The sequence below is a fragment of the Polyodon spathula genome, chromosome 8, assembly GCF_017654505.1.
Source record: "Polyodon spathula isolate WHYD16114869_AA chromosome 8, ASM1765450v1, whole genome shotgun sequence".
NCBI classification, from domain to species: domain Eukaryota; kingdom Metazoa; phylum Chordata; class Actinopteri; order Acipenseriformes; family Polyodontidae; genus Polyodon; species Polyodon spathula.
This window is the reverse complement of record NC_054541.1, coordinates 36,869,278-36,888,653: the sequence shown is the minus strand read 5'-3', so window position 1 is coordinate 36,888,653 and position 19,376 is coordinate 36,869,278. Positions and strand designations below refer to the sequence as shown.

Below are 19,376 nucleotides of genomic sequence, written 5' to 3'. Positions count from 1 at the left end.
AATGGAGGGATAATTTATATGGGTTGTTGATTTTGATTTTAGGGAATAAGACATGACACATCATGTACAGTATTAAGTGGAGTTCTAATTTTAGTTCTCAGCATCAAGGAAAGCATGGATACAGACCATCATGTCACAGAGGGTTCTTTAGTGTTGTACTTTCAATATGGATTTTGTTATTTTTATAGGATGATGTATGTACTGTATATTTGGTTATGCAAATCAAAACATGTATGTTAACAATAATGACAACCTTCTGCTTTACAAAGTATCAGTAATGCCTGAGCCCAGTTTTCTGACCCCAACCTTTACTGAAATTCCATAGATAGTGGAAGATTAACCCTTCCACTCCTTACTTGTAAACCCCTAAGCATCTTCTGTTACTCTCATGTTACGGTATGTTTTTTCTTTACTTTGACACAGAACCTGACTGTGTTTATCAACGATGTTTCAACTGTGTCCTACTTACACATAAAAAAAACACCCTGGGACATTTATTATTATTATTATTATTATTATTATTATTATTATTATTATTATTATTATTATTATTATTATTATTATCATAATAATAATAATTTTATTTTATATTTGTTAGCAAGTGTAAATAATTGAAACTTATTTAAACCTTGCCTGTAATTATGGGTTAGGGATCGTTAAAAAAATAAAAAATAAAATAAAATCTGCTAAAATCGTTGCTAAAAATAAAAAGCAAATAAGTGTTTCTGCTATACAGTAAATAATGTATTTTCTAACTATGACTGCAAGAAATGATCTGCTTAATGTGCAGTGAGAGGCAAAGGTCTGAGTTAAATAGAAATGTTTGTGCAGTCATACGTATTGCTTTAATTATTCATCTGCGGCAGCTGCTAAAAAGGACGTTACTTAAACAAGTGCTTTGGAAATACCGTTCCCACCACTATTAATAGTGTTTACACTATTTATACACTAGCCTTTACAGTACACTTGTTTTACATTCCCTACCCACACTTCCCAGGACAACCCAATTAAGAAACAATTTCCAAAACAAACACTGCTTTAAAAAGGGAAGGGGTATTGTTAAGCTGGTCGAATTCCTGTACAAATTAGAACCCTATTAAAGCCATGTTGTGCCTGCGGTTTAATCATGACTCAGTGGACAGGGTGCCGTTGCCATGGATATGTCCCTTTCTGCTTGCATCAGGGATTGGCATGTGATTAGCCACTAGCGGTTTCATTTGTAATTTTGGTTGAAGCATGGTACTCAAATATTACAGTGCACCATGAACAACGTAAAACAAGAAGTAAAAAATAGACCTTAGCACATTTTTAGTTGTGCTTTGACCAGTTCTGAAGTTTTTTTTTTTTCTGCATTGCATACACACAACCCCTGTTCTTGTGTTGAGTTCATGTAAACTGGGGGCTTGAATTTGTTATTTTAAAGACCATAAGTGAGTTTAGTGTGCCCTGATCTGCATATGCATTTGATATGGGTTTAAAACATTTATTTTTTCTTCTTACAAAAACATACTTTTGCTAATGCTAATGCTCATGCTAGTCCTATTTTAAACTGTGAACTTCATTATAAAATTTATGAGATTAATTTATCTTAAATTTAATATTATCTTAATATAAACATATTATATCATAATATATATAAATATATTATATATATATATCTATATTATATATATATATATATATATTAAGATATAATATATATAATATTCTATATCTCTACTCCTGGAATAAAATGTCTGCATCTGAATGTGTTATCACTCATAAACATCTGTAGTACTCAACTCAGCCAGTAGGTGGAGACACATATTCAACTTTAGTGCAGCAAACTTAGTACTGCACTTCAATAGTCTAGTTTGTACTTATTTATTTATTTAATCACTAATTGTTTTTGGTGCTTTTCCATACCTACCTTAAACCATTAATACTTGGAAGCTTTTCTCTTGAACTAATATGTCTCGAGTGTCATATAGTGTTAATGTATTTGTTAGAAGGAAATAATGGCATTGCCATGCCATTTAACGTTTTCTAGATACCAAAAGAAAAACTAAAAGATCTTCAAAAGGCAGTCAAAGTGAGTCATGTCTCAAATTAGATTAAAAATCACACAAAACAGCGCAGGGGAGAGGTAATTATCCAATTTGTTTTATATTTAGTTCTATTCACATTCTAGAACCTGTCATCTTTTTTTTTTTTAATTATGGGTTTTTCTCACTGTCACATTTTGTGCATGTTTAAAAATGTATTTTGTGAGGTAAAATCATTATTTTAATCATGGCCAATCCCACATACATCTTGGGGTTTCTGGAGGTTATTTCATTTTAAAGCTTTAAGAAAATGTCCAACATAATATAATGTCACTTTTCTTTTTCTAGAAACGTTGATTTTAAATGTTATGTGAACACTGTAGTAAACAGATTACCCATGTGTGCCACATCCATCTAGTTCCTAAGAATAATCTGTCTAATAATGCAATTTGAAGATTTATGTTTCTGAAAAGAAGTTGATTTAGGTCTGCTGTTGCCGCCCCCACATCCTTTAATCGTGACAAATGAAAGAACCTTCCTTTTTACCATTATGAGCAAAGCTATTTTTAAAGGAAAAATGCGGTGTTTACTGTGTTCACAAGCGGTAAACAAATAAATCATTGCAATTCAGTTGTTTGAGATTTCAGGATAAAACTACTAGATAAATATTTTTACCAAATGTCAACCAGTTTGATAACCAGTAGTAAATTAATATAATAGGAAAAGTGTTAATCATTTAAATGTACATCTCTCCTTTATTAATCCTCATATTACACCAGCTATTCCTTCTGAACCTATGTGACCAGTTTAATTTAAAGTAATGATTACCCTTAAAGTAATTGTCAAAAACTCAGATAAGACAGAAGTCCTGCTGTTCTCAGCAACAGCTAGAGCTTGCAAACTCCCTAAAATTGATTTAGGCAACCTAACCTCTGATGTAAAATCTGATGTAAGAAACTTGGGGGTTATATTTGATTCTGGTTTCAGTTTTGAGGCACATATTCGAAAAATTATAAAAGTGTCTTTTTATCACTTACGTAACATTGCTCTTTTCTTTTTTTTCTGATACTGAGAAACTAATTCATGCTTTTGTTTCAGTAAGACTTGATTATTGCAATGCTTTATTTGCTGGACTTCCGCATCATGTCTTGTCATGTTTACAGCTTGTTAAAAATGCAGCAGCGAGGGTTCTGCCTAGAACCAAAAAACAGGCTCAAGAACTGTGCTGGCCTCATTGCAGTGGCTTCCAGTACATTTTAGAACTGATTTTAAAATCTTACTATTAACATATAAGGCACTAAATGGCTTTGCACCACAGTACCTAAGAGAGAGTCTGTCCCCATATAACCCTCTGTGCACTTTAAGGTCAGCTAATGCTGGACTTTTGTGACTCCCAGTGGTAAAATTGAAAAGGAGAGGAGAAAGGAAGTATTTGGAAGTATTTGCCTTCCTCTATTAGAGATGCTGCTTCGGTCAGCATTTTTTTTTAAAAGATTAAAGACTAATTTTTATAGATCAGCTTTTTTAACCTAATCTATATATAAAGTTTCTGTTATCTATTTTTATCTGCTAACTTTGTGTTTTATTTGTTATTCTTATTTATTTTATTTTTGTCCAATCTGGATATTTGTTATTTATTGTCGTTATTAATATCATTGTATTTTGTTAATTGTGTGATTATACTGTTCTGTCTTGTTTTTTGATCGTGATACACACTGTAAAGCACTTTGAGATACCATGGTATGAAAGACGCTATATAAGTTACCATTATATATATATATATATATATATATATATATATATATATATATATATATATATATATATATATATATATATATATATATAATTAGAGTATATAATGACCATTTTGCACTTCCATTATATATATATTAGTCTCAAATGTGCAGTTTTTAAAGACACACGTTACAGCAAACATGTGTGTTCATTATAAAACAGACGTCTGGCACTACACATAATTCAAGGAAGCTCACACCTTGTCTGTTACTGCTTTACTTCAATGGCCATTTCACTTCAGCTGTGTCTTCTGAAAGAATGTCAGTCAATAAGAGAAGCAGCTGATTTGCTGTGGCCAAGGGAAGGGGTGGGAACAATTTCACCCACCAGGCAGACTGACCCAGGAAGTGCAAGAAAGTCTAAATGCGTGGTTTGCAAACAGAGGTTTCTTTAGTGCAACCAGATTTCATGTTTGGAAATTAAAATACATGTTTGTTAAAACAAGCAGCAGTATTCTCAGAACCCGTTAAAAGGCAGAACATAATGTAATTACTCAGCTTTTGACATCATATCTTCTGTGTTGCTTACTGTACAGAACACACTGGTCAAGTTGTTCTACTAAAAAATAGAAACATTGGTTGCTAACATGCACTTTCTGTAGTACTGTAGGATTTTAACAGTTGTTGTATTGGTACCAACTCGCTATATCTCCTGCTGGTAGCTGTACAGTATGTGGCTGATAGAGCATGGACTTAGTTAACTATACATAGGGCTTCTGATTTTCGGTTTTAACCAATAAAAATCAATAAAACATCCCCGGTACAAAAATAATGAAATCAGTGGATAGTCAATCAACACCGGAAAAAGCTCTGTAATTGGTTACACAATTCACGTTGACTTGACCCCTTTTCCCATGATAAAAATAAATAACCTGCAAAAAAAATGTGTGTAGTGCAGTTGGGCAATGTCCCTCCGTCCTGATTTGTATCTCGCATTGATTCGTTCTGAATACTTCAAACCACTCTCCAACTACTGAGTGGCAGCAAATTCCTGCATTTCTATTGGAGGAGAGTAACGTGCTTGCGAGATTTCAAATGAGATTACAAAAAAGGGAGGACTGTTCTTGCTCTTGAGATTTATAGATTCCAGTTCAATAAGGAATAGTTACACGCTTGTGGAATTTAAAACATAATTTTTAATTGTGGTGAAATGTAAAAAAAAAAAAAAAAAAAAAAGCCTAACTACACAAAAAGCCCAGAAGATTAAAAACAACATAGCTAAAAATAAGCACCAAAAAAGAAAATTAATAAAACACGAAAAAACAGAAGCCTTAACAATACAGTACAGCAATATTTTTTAATTACTATCGTTTTTCTGCCTATCTACAGTAGACCCAAGTAATGGTTTAGCAATGCTCTGCTAATTAAAAAAATAAACTGTGCAGAAAGACTGTCAGTTATTGATCATTTTAATAATTTAAATCCTACAAATAATAAGCACATCAACATATAACATTACTCGGCCCTCCTTGATTATAAATTAGGTATATAATAATTCACAACAGATTAGACAGAGGGGTAAAATTGTCCATTATTGTCTCCTTTGGAAAATAAAGCAGGGTAAATAAAGGAAGGACCTACAAATCACAGGTGGGACGCCATTTTGATTATATTCTTAAAATTACATATTATTTAGTCCTTTATTATAGTATTGTATCCCATGTGGTCTGAGGACTTGACAAAGGAAGGACAAGATTTCATAAGGGCAGAGCATGTTAGGACAGCGGTTTCCAAACTGAAGGACAGCCCCCCTGCAGGTGACAGACTGCTTGGGTTTTAGATTGTTTTAAGTGTAATGACAAAATATCTTCATACAGTATTAGTAAAATATGAATATCATTATATTTACATAATACGTCATCAGAGCAGCATTTCTAAAGCAACCCTAGCAGAGCCACCTTCCAGTTTACAAATCAAAGTGTGGCGTCAACATAGTCAGTGCTGTCTCTTTAGCACACGATAACCACATGATGTTTAGAGGCTCAAACCGAAATTCAAAGGAAGAGGGCAACCTACTGTAGCTTCTCCAAGGATTTAGGGGCAGTTTGGGTTAAGGCAGTTTGAATAAAACTTTTCTTTTTGCATTTTATTTGCATTTATAACAATGGAAATTAGGGTTCATTGACTTTATTGAAAAAATATACATGCTGTGATGCTGACTGACAGCAAAGATGCAGCATTTCCTAAAATCTCTCCTGAGATTTTTTTTTAACTACAGAGCAGATAGAAAAGACAGAATCTTTCTTGTGAGAGAAACAGTACTTGATTGAGACGAATGTCAGCTACTGTACATTCCATGGTCACGACCTCTTGCAGCTGAATTATATCAAAGTCGCCATTGTTCTGAAATGGGAGGAAATGGAGATTGAACTCAAAGTCTGCATACTGAAAAAAAAAGTAGCCATGGCAGCTTGATGATTTACAAAAATAAAATGAAATACTGTATTCACATGAATAATGCAGAGCTGAGAAACTTCATATCAAAAGTATGAGATCAGAAATCGGCAGTTTAAACCAGAAAATCTGGATTCTTTTTTGTTCAGATTGCTGAACAAAATGTGACTGAAAATTGTTGTTTCTTAAATGAATAGAAATCACATTGTTTTAACACATTATAACCACTATCATGTATTATGCTGCTATCATATATTATGTACTTTCCACTGTATATCATGTGTTATGCATTTCTCTATTTGAAGTATTATGGATTTTCTTGTATTTATTGCATTTTGTAAAGCGCTTTGTGATGGTGTTCCACTATGAAAGGCTCTATATAAAATAAATTGATTGATTGATTAATTGATTTAGGTAGTGTGGATATAGTAACAGTGGCACTGTAAGACTTTAATGTTTTATTTTAAAATAATAATTTAAACATAATAATTTAAGCTTTAGCTTTTAAGGTGGGAAATGAAAATGATAATATCACAAAAATCAACATCGAAGCTAGTCCCCGTACAAACTACAGAGTACATACTATACATTCAAGACTTATAATTTAAAAGTGAAATAAAACAGGGCATTGTGAGCCATGTCTTTGTACTTATTCCACCTGCCTCTCATTAATGTCTAAGCTTCAGAGGGCAAGCAGCTCATTTGACATGCCTCAGCTCCATCCAGCCTCACATACATTAGAAATGATAACGAGCTGCCTTTTGTCTCTAGAATCACAAAAGACAGGCCCAGACCACCCTTTGTTACGGAAAGAGAAAGGTTACTTTCGCTTTAAGTTCATTTCTCACATCTCTTTTTTACCCCCTTGCCTTCATGCATACTGTGTGTATTAGTGTTAATGAGGGCATGGGGGGGGGGGCTGTTGTACTCTAAACAAAGTATTGTGGCACCATAAAAAGAACTGATATGCATAAAGAATTCCTACTATTACCCATTGGCATAGGATAGTTTTGTTTTCAAACACAATTCCAAATATTAATATGTAATAACTTCAAACCCTTGAAATTGCTGATGTTTTTATTTCCATCCTGTTTTCCCCTAACAGACAGGCACTTGGCAGGAAAAAGATAAGCAATAATTCCACCCCCCCACCCCTCCCCATGCAAGATTGATATCTGTAAACTTTACTGCTTCCCTCTTTGGAGCCCGGCCTAGCCACCAGAGTTAGGGTTCATTTTCCAGACAGGTTTCACGTGCAAAGGGTCAACACATTAGTACACAGCTCGCTGTCATACTGAGACACTGCTTCATTTAGTGCCCATTCATGTTGAACAGGAAACCATTGTGACTGCTGTTCGCAACAATGGGGGAGTTAAGAAGAGCCAAGTGCAGCTGAGAGGGGGGGTGATGGCAACGGCACACTTTTGTCTGTCACTTCCAGATCTGTGCATTGCGTAAGAAAAACTTCATAAAGGTGCTTTCTCATCCATCGACTCTCACTGCACCATCTTAAACATAAAGTATACACTGTAATTTTGCACTGTGGCAAAGTGCCCGCCCCTGTGTGTATCTTGTGTTATCTGTTGTGTGTTAGTGTTGGTGTATAGTCATTGGTACACAGGATATAAACAGGTCTGTGTAACACGAATGTTTAAAATGTATAGGCACAAGGATTGCACAGCACTTCACATGCAAGTAAAACGTAATAATATGTGAGCACGGGGAATTGCACTTTATTAATTCATGAGCAGTTGTACCGCGACTCCAATTGAATGATTGATTAGCAATCGAGTCACGGTACAGCTGCATAAAAGCTGCATGTTTTCACCCACTCTGGGTTCTGTGTTCGGTGAGTGGAGAACGGGATTGGAGACGGAGGTAATAAGAATAATAAAAATAATAATAACACTATGTAACACAATTTTTGTTCCTGGGTAGTAAGTGTTATTTCCTAATTGCTTATGCCTCAAAAATATAAAGAATGGCTATTATTCCCCACAAACTTTGCTTTTGTGACCAGGACAGTGATATTTCGAAAAACTACTCACTTCTAAATCTTTTGCAGTCATTTTTGTATTATTTTAGTATAAATACATGTTACTTTGGATTCATATGTTGTTTTTTTCTTACTTTATGTGAACGAAAAGACACACATTTGCCCGTTTTCCCATTGGAAATAGTGATATTTTGAAATATCACTGTCCTGGTCACAAAAGCAAAGTTTGTGGGGAATAATAGCCATTTTCTATACTTTTGAGGCATAAGCAATTATGACACGTGGAGCTGCCTCTGCCTACTCCACCAGCAGGAGCGGAGCAGCAGGAGCTGCCTCTGCCTCCACCACGTCCACCAGCAGAGGGTGAATGCCTGCTGGGTCCCTGTCCACCAGCAGAGGGTGAATGCCTGTTGGGTTCCCGTCTACCAGCAGAGGGTGAATGCCTGCTGGGTCCCTGTCCACCAGCAGAGGGTGAATGCCTGTTGGGTTCCCGTCTACCAGCAGAGGGTGAATGCCTGCTGGGTCCCTGTCCACCAGCAGAGGGTGAATGCCTGTTGGGTTCCCGTCTACCAGCAGAGGGTGAATGCCTGCTGGGTCCCCATCCACCAGCAGAGGCTGGTTGCCAGCCGCTCCGCATCGCCTGGGGTCGCTGGAACTGCTTCGCCTGGGGTTTCCAACCGGTCCGCATCGCTCTGAACATAATAGGAGGGCTAGTCTATTATTTATTTTCCTTAGGACTTTACTGTTTTTCAATGCAATTTGCTTAACTAATAACTTTAAAATGATTCTACGACTTAGTTTTTTGCAAGTTACAACAAAGTAGTTTTAAATAACTGGAAAACTTGTTTAAGCAAACAAAAACCAATACAGCACCACCGTGCAACCTGCTGACTGAAATTTACTATGCTGCTGTATTTAAAATATTGATAGAGTATCATAAATCTTTATGATCAGTCCTGGTCTTTCTCCTGTGGACATCCCCCCAAAATGCCACATGCCAAAGAAAAAAGCATCAGATAGACAAGGAGAATACAAAACAGACCTCCCCTCTGTTTAGTACCCACACCGTCTCTCTTTGAGGGTTTATACTGTGATTTTTATGTATCATTTCTTCTCAGAAGCAGTATCATTCCTCCCAGACCATAACTGGTATACCAGTCTTTAACCAGTTCTGTTTAGTGTATGTTTTATTGAATTAAACCTCTGTTACATAAACATGTATGAAATAAAGTACAGCTTTGATTATATTACAATTCTCACGCTTCTCCAAACAGATGCCTGTGGAGTATAATGCAGTTTGCAGCATAGCGTGCACTGCCCCTCCATCAAATACTGCGAGACATTAACCAGTATACTTTTGCTGCTGAAACTGAAGTTTGGTCAATTACTCCAAACATAATTAGCCTAATTTGGTTCAAGTTGAATTAGAGCAGAGCGGTTTCTTTGCAGAATCTGCACATGGCACAAGATAATGTATTATGCAGCACTACATTGTTCATTAATGGTGTACAGCATTTCACAAAGTTAAGTAGAAGCCCATTGTTTTGCCTTCCTCTAATTTACTTTCAAATCATTTATTAAAGATACACAGGAAGGCAGTAGCAAGCATAGCATTTCATTAAAGAAGTGGTACAATCTACATTAGACTGACCTCTTGATGTTACTTCTAGGAGCAATTTTTCTTTTGCAGAACCATTCCACTGCACTTTATATATATATATAAAGAAAAACTATGGGTGGTTTGCAATCTACATTTTAGACAATACTGTAGGTGATTGTTAATGGTTGTTGTAGCCTCCTAGTTCATAGTGAGGAATGTGTGCCCAAGTTGGCCATTATGACAGAACATATTTATAATAGCAGCCCATCTATGTCTGAAATGATTATTTTTTTTGTCATTGTGTTCCATATAATTGGGATGAGGATAATTTGACTGGCTGCTTGGCTGAATTTATTTGAATGTATCAAATGTGTATTTTCTGAGTTTTTAAAATGTTGACATTGCTCTCTGGAGGGATGTGTCTTTCTTTTTTGTTAGTCTTTCTTTTTTAACTGTTGCATGCACAGTTTTTCTTGTTTGTGTTCTGCACATCAGGGCTGGTGTAGATTTACAGTATGGTACCCACCATACGGATAATTTATACTTATGACATTGCTATTCTCATAGCAGTTTATAAAAGCATCATTGAATCTGCAATCTGCAATAATATATTTATATGGCTAAACAAACAACTGTGATCAATATTTGAATGTTAGCATTAAAGTATAATCAATATTATAATATAATATATATTATATATATATATATATCTATATATTATATATAAATATCAATATATATATATATATATATATATATATATATATATATATATATATACATGTGGGTGTGTATATATATATATATCCTATCATACGGACTGCTGCCTATGCCTAGAGCCATAGTTGGAGTTTAAATGTGACTTTAATAATTTCATGCATGACATTTTTTTTAACAAAGCTGACAAAAGTAGTTTTGGACACATAATATATTTTTCATTAACATTTTTTATTGCTTTATGTGGGGAAAATGGCATTAATAAGAGGTCATCATGCATATGCGTCTTCCATATGTCCCCATATTAAGATTAAAATGTTTTTTTTTTGTTTGTTTGTTTGTTGTTTTTTTTTTTATCCCTCCCAATATGAGGTCACCATACATGAAAGGGCTAAAAATAAATAAATAAAGGTATTTACAAATGACATCGATTTAGGAGACCCTTCAAGTTTTGAGTACAGTTCTTCAGTATTTGACTGCACATTTCTGAGGTAATGAATAGAGCTGACACTGCTAAATTTAACACAAACACAAAAGCATCTCAGGGATCCATCCTTATCACCAATTGCAGATCATTTTTGTACATCTAATTTAGTACTAGTGAAACTTTTGCCCGTTTTGATCAAGGAAAATCTTAAATGTCTTTTTTTGTACAATGGTGACACTAAGTAGGCACTTTATTCCTCTTATCATCACCAGGAATCTTCTTCTGTCATCATTGTATTGTGTTTAACTACAGCATACCTGTCTTATCTTTATTTTAGTCTGGCTATATCTGGAAAACAGAATAAAAAGACAAGGCACTGTGGGAGATACACAGAGAAGACTGAATATCAATGCTTTAAAACTGTTCCCAGGAGTTGCAATAGCAGTGGATAGGCTAGTTTTGAAAGATAAAATGTTTATTATTATTATTATTATTATTATTATTATTATTATTATTATTATTATTATTATTTTACATGTAAAAAAGATCTGACAAGACAAGGTGACAAATTCCTGGAAAGTGTTATCAGTACAACCGAAACACCACTGTGAAAGCTTCCTGGGCACGTGCCATTTATAGCCTGCTACTGCTGAAAGTGAAAGCCTGAATTCATCTGACACACAAAGAAGGCAGTGGATATGTTCAGCTTTTGTGCTCTCTATAGAGTCAATAAGTCACATTACATGAAAAAAAAATAACCTGTATGTATGTAATTTGATACATTACATTTAGCCTTTGCAGTCAACATCATAACAGAGCAAATTAAAATAACAGGTAGATGCCAGTTAGAAATGCACCAAATAGCCTGTCCTCAAATGAGGACAATGGCACTAAATACTACATATAATACTATATATATATATATATAATATATATATAATATATATATATATATCTTTACTAACATTTCATCAGACGTTTAAAATAAAAATCGAAGCACTTTCTTAAAACTATGCTTTTCCATTTATCTTTTTTTTTTTAGCTATTAAGATATACATGCATTTTTGTAAATAAATAAATAAATAAAAACAATTACAAAAATGTTAAATGATTATCTAAAAATACAATATGTATTCATTTAAAAAAACAAGATTTTTATTTATACAAATTAGAGCAATTTAACTGCTCTACCTGGAATCTCAAATTTGCACATCTGAAACATGTACGTTTTATATGTAAAATAATTCTCGAATTAAATGTATACAGTAAGATGAATGCTATGGAAACCATAACCTAAAAAAAAAAAAAAAAAAAACCATGCAAACCAGTGATTTGAAGCCGCTCACTCCTGCTGCTGTTGCCACCCAGCAGTGCAGTGGTTAAGCAGCACCGAATGTGTTGTTCTCAGAGCTTGGTGCTCTCATTCCTCCCAACCGCTACAGTAGGAAGATGGCGACGGAGGGAGCCAGCGGAGAGCAGCTTCCTCCGATTCAAACGTTAACAACAACAGCAGCATTGCACGGAAGCCTAGAAACGGTAGGACCTTGTACAAACAAAACGAGTTAAAGCACTATATTAAAATAAATAGTTATCCAGCGGCTTTCCTATGCTTTGGGGTCTCCTATCTACAGAGAGCGGTGCTGTTTTTTGCACAATGTATCCAGATTGCTTGAGTGTGAGCTGGGGAGTTGTTCGTAATTAACAGATTCTATGTAGGAATAGTAATGTTTCCTGCTTTCGGGGAATTTCTTCTTCTTCTTTTTCTTCTTCTTCTTCTTCTTCTTCTTCTGCACATAACGTCTTTTTACTCGCTGAATTTCTTTTTGGGCTTTCGGTGTGTATTGCAATGCACATTACCGTGTTTTCACAGCAGCCATACGTGTAGATGCTGAGATTTGCGATTTCATACCAAAAAATATTATAAACCGGTGCTTTTTCCTATCCATTTATTTATTTATTTATTTGTCTGTGGTTTGCGTAGGGTTAACGTCTGTTGTCGTGCATTTTACGTGTTTCAAGAAAGACGTCACTGTAATGTACATAATTTATTAAACGTAACGCAGAAATTTATAAGTAGATCTGGGTGGTTGTGCTGGTGATAGATATTTGACCTTTAATTCTTTGTCGAACTCAGTTGTTATAACCTATAGTGTAAATTGTTAAAGATTAAATGGAGGAAACGCCGTGTAATTTAGAGTTGCTGTATAAATAGATTATTGGAGTTTAAGTTATGCTCTGCTAATTTAGTATAGATAGGTAGATGCTGGGTATTACTAACTTTTAAAAATCGCCGTCATAAGCCTACAATACTGTGTTTGTGACTTTAAAAGAATAATAATAATAATAATAATGATAATAATAATAATATTTTTTTTACGGATTACACAACAGGAGTAAGTAAATGTTTCCACGTAATGTCGTTTCATTTTTAATGACTTACAGTAAAATGTGAGAGTGGTATAGCAGTAGGGAATGCAGCACAGAGGGTTCCGCATATCTCTCAAGAGTGAGTCAGATGCTTTTAATAATATGTCCTATACTGAGTTTTAGCGTTTAGAATACTGTAAATGCAGTCCACATTCTGCCTGTTTTCATTATTGTTAAATTAACATAGGTTTCTGCGTGCAGGCCTTATTGTAAGTCTCACCCACTTCAGGGGCTCCATTCAGCAGATTTACCCAAATCTTGACTGGGGTGAGGGGGAAGGGCTCTCATTGTTGTGGTCATCCCTCATCTCTTTGAGCCTGATCAGAACTCTTCTGAGAGATGTGGTTAGATTGTGCTAGGAAGCAGCTGGTTCTCCTTGATGTTGATAAATTAGACCTATGGCAGGGTTGGTAGCTGATAAACCCAAAATATTTGGCTTTGTTTGACTTGCTTCTGAATCCAGAAACAAAAGTACAATAGGTATTGACTGACTGTTGGTGGACAGCTCATTGTCCATTGGCAGTAGACCTTAAATCAGATTTTATTACATTATTTATTTTAATTCAGCAGTTTTGGGGGGGGGGAGGAAGCCAACAACTGCTAAATATGGCTTATTAGAAAGTACAGTGTAAGAAAAAAAATTAAAGAATAGGGCAGGGAAGATAATGTCAAGAGGCAACAGAGGAGAGTAAGAATTCGAGAGGGTGGGAGGAGGGCACTGTACTGGAACAGTTGTGCAGTGTTACTAATTTTAGTTTTAATGTCTTGAAGTGATTCAGCAGCACTGCAGAAAATCAAGGGGTTGAGGGCTGTCCATTGATATGAGATTGTATTGTTTCCTCATCTCCTCACAACAGATTTACCACAACCTGGTGTTTGTGCTGATTCTATTCCCAAATTCATACCCAGCATACTTATTTAGTGACGTTGTTTGTCAGTTACTGAACTAGCTAGTAAAATGTGCATCATGCTAATGAATTAACTGAAGTTTGTATTTTATTATTATTATTATTATTTGGAAGATGCCTTTATCCAAGGCGACTTAGGCAACGTTCACACACAAGCTAAATGCGGTTGTGAGTTCACCTTTTGCTCTTAATACAGTTTGTATACACACACAGTTTGGTTACAAAGGGCAGCGACAGCCGCACTAGTTAATCCTTTTCAGAGCAAGTATCAAGTGTGGTTATTAATTCAGTTTGGTTAGTTAATGCGCACTAACTGTGTGTGTATATTACAACCGCACTAACACAACTGCAGTTGGTGCTCGATGGATTTCTGTGCATCTAATGATGTCAGTCAGTACATTTTCATGACAAAGAGTTTTCAAGAAAACTAATGTTTTTGGAAAAATTAATCAGAAAACTGATTTTCTTAAAACGTCACTTTTCTGTATTTACATGATTAACGATAGAAAATCTAATTAGACTTCAACTGTATACATGGATTGAAGTTTTCAGAAAACACAGGATATTTTTGCATGCAAAGTACTGTAGTAGCCGAAGTACTATTTGAAGACCAGACATTTCTGCGATAGAATGGAGACCATTCCAATATAGTGCTTTATGGAAGTGTCAGGTCTAAATCCAAAGATTACTATCCTATACCTCTTCAGATTCCCCACAATGTGCAATCAGCCTTTCCAACAGCTCATCCTGGTCTATATTACCAATTTCTTTTGCAGACATTATTTTAAATTATTTTAAAGCAGGAAAACATTTGCTACTTCACTATAGGCTATTAACAAGTACATACGGACTTTAACAAATGTATTACTGTATCCCTAACTAGACAAATAGATGCATGCAGACTGACTGCAGATTATTATTATTTTCCCTGTTTTCTAAAACCACGTGCAGGTGAAAAGGGTCAGAGCGTGCACATGTGCAGTATGCTATTTCAGTAAGTTTTCCGAAAAGTGTGTTTACATGACTTTTGATATCGGAATTAGTTTTCCGAAAACGTAGTTTTCCGAAAAATATCAGAATATTTTGTAAACGCACTGAATGTGTGCACATGTGCAGTACGCTATCGGAATAAGTTTTCCGAAAAGCATGATTACATGATATACATTTTTGTTAGTTTTCGGAATTTAATCAGAAATTTCTAGGTGCTATTTTCCGAAAACTGACTTTCGGAATATTCTGATACATTTTCTGAAAACTTTGTTTATGTGGCCTTTGATATCGGAATTAGTCTTATCCGAATTCTTATGCTCATGTAAACGCACTGTTTATCAGACATTTCCATGTGATAAACATGGCTAAACAAAATATGGAAGTGCCTGATGAGCCAAGTTGATTTTGTAATATTGATTTATTGAATTGTAAATGCATAACAATGGTAGTGCATACATATATACATTTCTTTTATTTAGTCAAAGCACAGTTGTATAATATTTTGTTTAAAGAAAAAAATGCAACTTAAATTAAACAGCATGGGACAGTGCGTATCCCCAAACGCCACAGTGCGACCGCCACTCTTTTTCCACCGATACCGAACGTCTCATCTGTGTGTTCTGGCACTCCAGGAAATGTCACAGTAAATGACAAAGACCCATATGCGACTCCTTAGACATGCGTACATTTTTAATCCAGTCATTTGGAAATCACTCAAGTCGTTCCCACCAGCCTTCTGGTTGGAAGATCGCCGAAATGTTTCGATCTACTGCCATGGTACTGCAGATTGTCACCACTGTATTTAGCAGTCCAGAAAAGGAAAAACGGCGTCTCCGCTGGTTTTGCAGAAAAGAGCATAGCTGCTCTCTCGATCGATTACTTTCAGTACTTTCTTCCAAAAGCATAAACAAAAACACAGCCTCCATGATCTCGCACAAAACCTCACGATCGGCATGTAAGGATGGCCCGAGTCCAGTGGTTTGTTTAAACAGGGAGTTCACTCACTTCAGTAATGAAAGGTGTGTGTGTACAACAAACAACCGCATCAAGTGACGTTTGTAAATACGGTTGTCGAGCCAACTGCAGTGTGTGTGTGTACGTAGCCTTACAGGTGTTACAGGGCAATACAAGGTTACAGTGTATTTTCAAGTCATCAAAAAGGAGACTTGGACATTTTCATCCTTAAGCTGTAACAGATTGGTTTAAGCCATGTTTGTTGCAAAGTAGTGTTTTGTAATTAATGTCTAAGAAAAAACAAACATTTATTTATAAAGCTATCCTTTGTGTGTGGTATGGAGTGGATATTATCCTTCACATAGCTCCAGTATCACTGCATAACGTGATAAAATACAAAGTAAAAACACTTCTTACTGCATCAAAGATTAGTGCCAATCCTGCGCTGTGAAACTGGCCGACAGTGTTGTGACAATTATACATTTATTTGTTTTGCGTGTTCGAGAAAAAAAAGACAGCGCCTGCACATATCACTGTTGTTTTTTTTTTTTTTTTTGTGTATTTGTCTTGCAGAAATGTGAGTTTAATATGGATAATCTCAGCAAATCAGAACTGCTGACACTTTTGAGCATTATGGAGGGGGAACTGGAAGCCAGGGATTTGGTGATTGAAGCCCTACGGGTGAGTCACTTTTTTCTGTTTAATTGTCTTAAACATATAAACACAAAACACCTTTTAAAACCTTCATTAACACTGTTCTTCACCTCTGGAGGCCTGGGTAACCCACCACACAGTCTGGCTTGCTTGGCAGTCTGCTGGAGATTTTATATATATATATTATATATATATATATATATATATATATATATATATATATATATATATATATATATATATATATATGTGTGTGTGTGTGTGTATATATGTATGTGTACAAATATTTGAAAAGTGTTGATATTCTTGGTGCAAAGCACATATTGCTTAAACTGTTTGTGGAATTACATTTAAAATATACTGCAACCAGATTATTTTTTAAATAGTAAGGCTGCATAGATACATTCATGATATAATCGCATTGTACTTAAAATAGCACTGGAATTGCTTTCATATCAGCTGGTCTAGTACATAAGAGAGGTTCAACATGGTATAAGGTTGCATGGCAATTCTCTACATGCCTCTTTTCAGGCTTAGGGGAGAACAACATTATTTTGTTATACGGTCTTATTCTGTATAGTGAATTTATAATAAACAGATTATTAATTTGTATTTACTATTACATGATTTATTTATTGTGCAGACAGGTGGATTATACCATGAATTTAACTTTGAAATTAACAGCAGATTAGTAACCCAGCCATTCACCAGCTTTACTTTGGTCATCTTTAAATGACCTACTTTTAAATATAAAGCTGCCCTATTTTCCTAAAGTTCCTTATTACAGTTCTTTACAGAGTTTTAGATTCTGACACGCTTCTGTCATGAGATTTGTGCCTTTCCTTCTTGACAGCAGGGTGAAAGCCCTTTATAGTTCTTTAATAAAACAGCATGGCAGAGTGATGACGGGCATAGACGTGGCTTTGTGCCGTTTTTCCCCCAGTGTTCTTGCCCAGTGTATACTGTTTCTTCTTATTTAAGAATTTATTTTTCATAAAATGTGATAGAAAGTCAGATACTACCAATTTCCAGAACCTTGTTCAAAAGCAGTTAATTTTCTGTCATAAAAAAACTTGGAGCGACCATCTGTAAGTGGCAGCTAACAGATCATTTCCAACATTAAGATTGAGATCCAAAATGTGCTTCCTAAATGGCCCACTGAAGTCAGTGTCCAGGTATTTTGTATCCCACAGCTGTTTGTTGAGCTGGGATATAATATCTGTACCGCTTTCCACTTCCCACTTTCCCAGTATTTATTAAACATCAGGGTTGAACACATATTATAAGAAAAACAACCCCAGTTGCATTTTATATTAATCTTTTATTGCTGTATTTTGGCATAACATTTATTGTCCTGGGAGCAAAACTGATACAATGTAATATGTTATGTGCAGGTTGGGTTTAAAACTGCAGAATAAAAGCATTTTATTTGGCCAGTCAATTACTGAAACCTAATATAAGTGTTCTTCTTGATGTATATCGTGACAAAATAGATTTTCAGAAGTTTTTTTTTTTTTTGTAGTTTATTAGGAACTTACACTATTATTGTGCCATAAGATGATTCTCTATCAGTAGTATTTGGGTATAGTAATTTATTGCCATTGTCTTGAGAGGTTAATAATATTGCATGATGAATAAATATTTAAATCCGTGAATTTGACTTGTATTGAAAACCCAAATTAAAGTGAAACTGAGACTATAATGAAACCAAATAACATTTTATTTTTGTGTGTTTACAGTACTGTATTGGTCTGGGATTGGAAGACCTCTCCAAATGGATTTATGATAGAAAATGCTATTGTACATTCATTGGATAGGCCTGGTTATAATATTTGCATTTCTTTTACTTGCAAAGCCATGTTCCTTGTCACCACTTTTCTAACATGCCAGCCATACATTTCTTTCAAAATAAAAGCTGTTTAATGCATATCATGGTTCTAAGATGCAGTAGTTTGAGGATCAACAGTAAACTTGGTGGGTGAAATTAGTGTTAGTCAGAAGTAGTATTATACAGGTCTTAACATGATGGCAGAATATGCGACTTTTTGTAATGCTTACCACACAGTGTACAGGCAGAGAGCCAAATCTTGGCTTCAGTTGCAGCTTAAATAGGGAACAACTTTTGTTGGAAGCTTATGTATAAGAAGATTTCTCTATCTGAAGATAGAGGTTGAGGATTAAGTGACCCACGTAGCTATTGTTCATTTACACCTTGCACCGTCCTTGCAGTTTGTAGTGCATTATAAAAACAATTGGGGTCTGTATGGAAAAGTACTGTATCCATCGTGTGAACTGAACCCCACTTTTTTCCCAGTGGATGCATCTTTAGCACTCTGCTCATTACAAAGTACATGGGGCATACAGTATGCTACTTATGGTAGAACCCATTGGCTATGTTGTGATTTAGATGTCAGTTTGATCCGGTTTGTAGTCTGTTCTGCTGTCATGTGTCAAATCACCACAACAGTGAAGCATTGTGTTGCCCAAGA

The 19,376-nt window shown here is 35.1% G+C and overlaps 1 protein-coding gene across 5 annotated transcripts in view; it reads left to right on the top strand.

The window, feature by feature from the left end:
• Nucleotides 1-12,376: 12,376 nt before the first annotated feature.
• Nucleotides 12,377-19,376, top strand: part of cttnbp2 (cortactin binding protein 2) — a 52,193-nt gene continuing 45,193 nt past the window's right edge. For 4 of the 5 annotated variants that reach the window (XR_005950760.1, XM_041257817.1, XM_041257818.1 and 1 more), the window contains exons 1-2: nucleotides 12,384-12,490; nucleotides 16,807-16,914. Coding sequence is in view for 4 of the 5 variants with exons in the window: in XM_041257817.1 (XP_041113751.1) it covers nucleotides 12,404-12,490; nucleotides 16,807-16,914 (195 nt within the window). In the remaining variant the exon portion in view is untranslated. Of the gene's footprint in view, nucleotides 12,491-16,806; nucleotides 16,915-19,376 lie in introns of all 5 variants that reach the window. The other variant, XM_041257820.1, reaches the window with a different exon arrangement.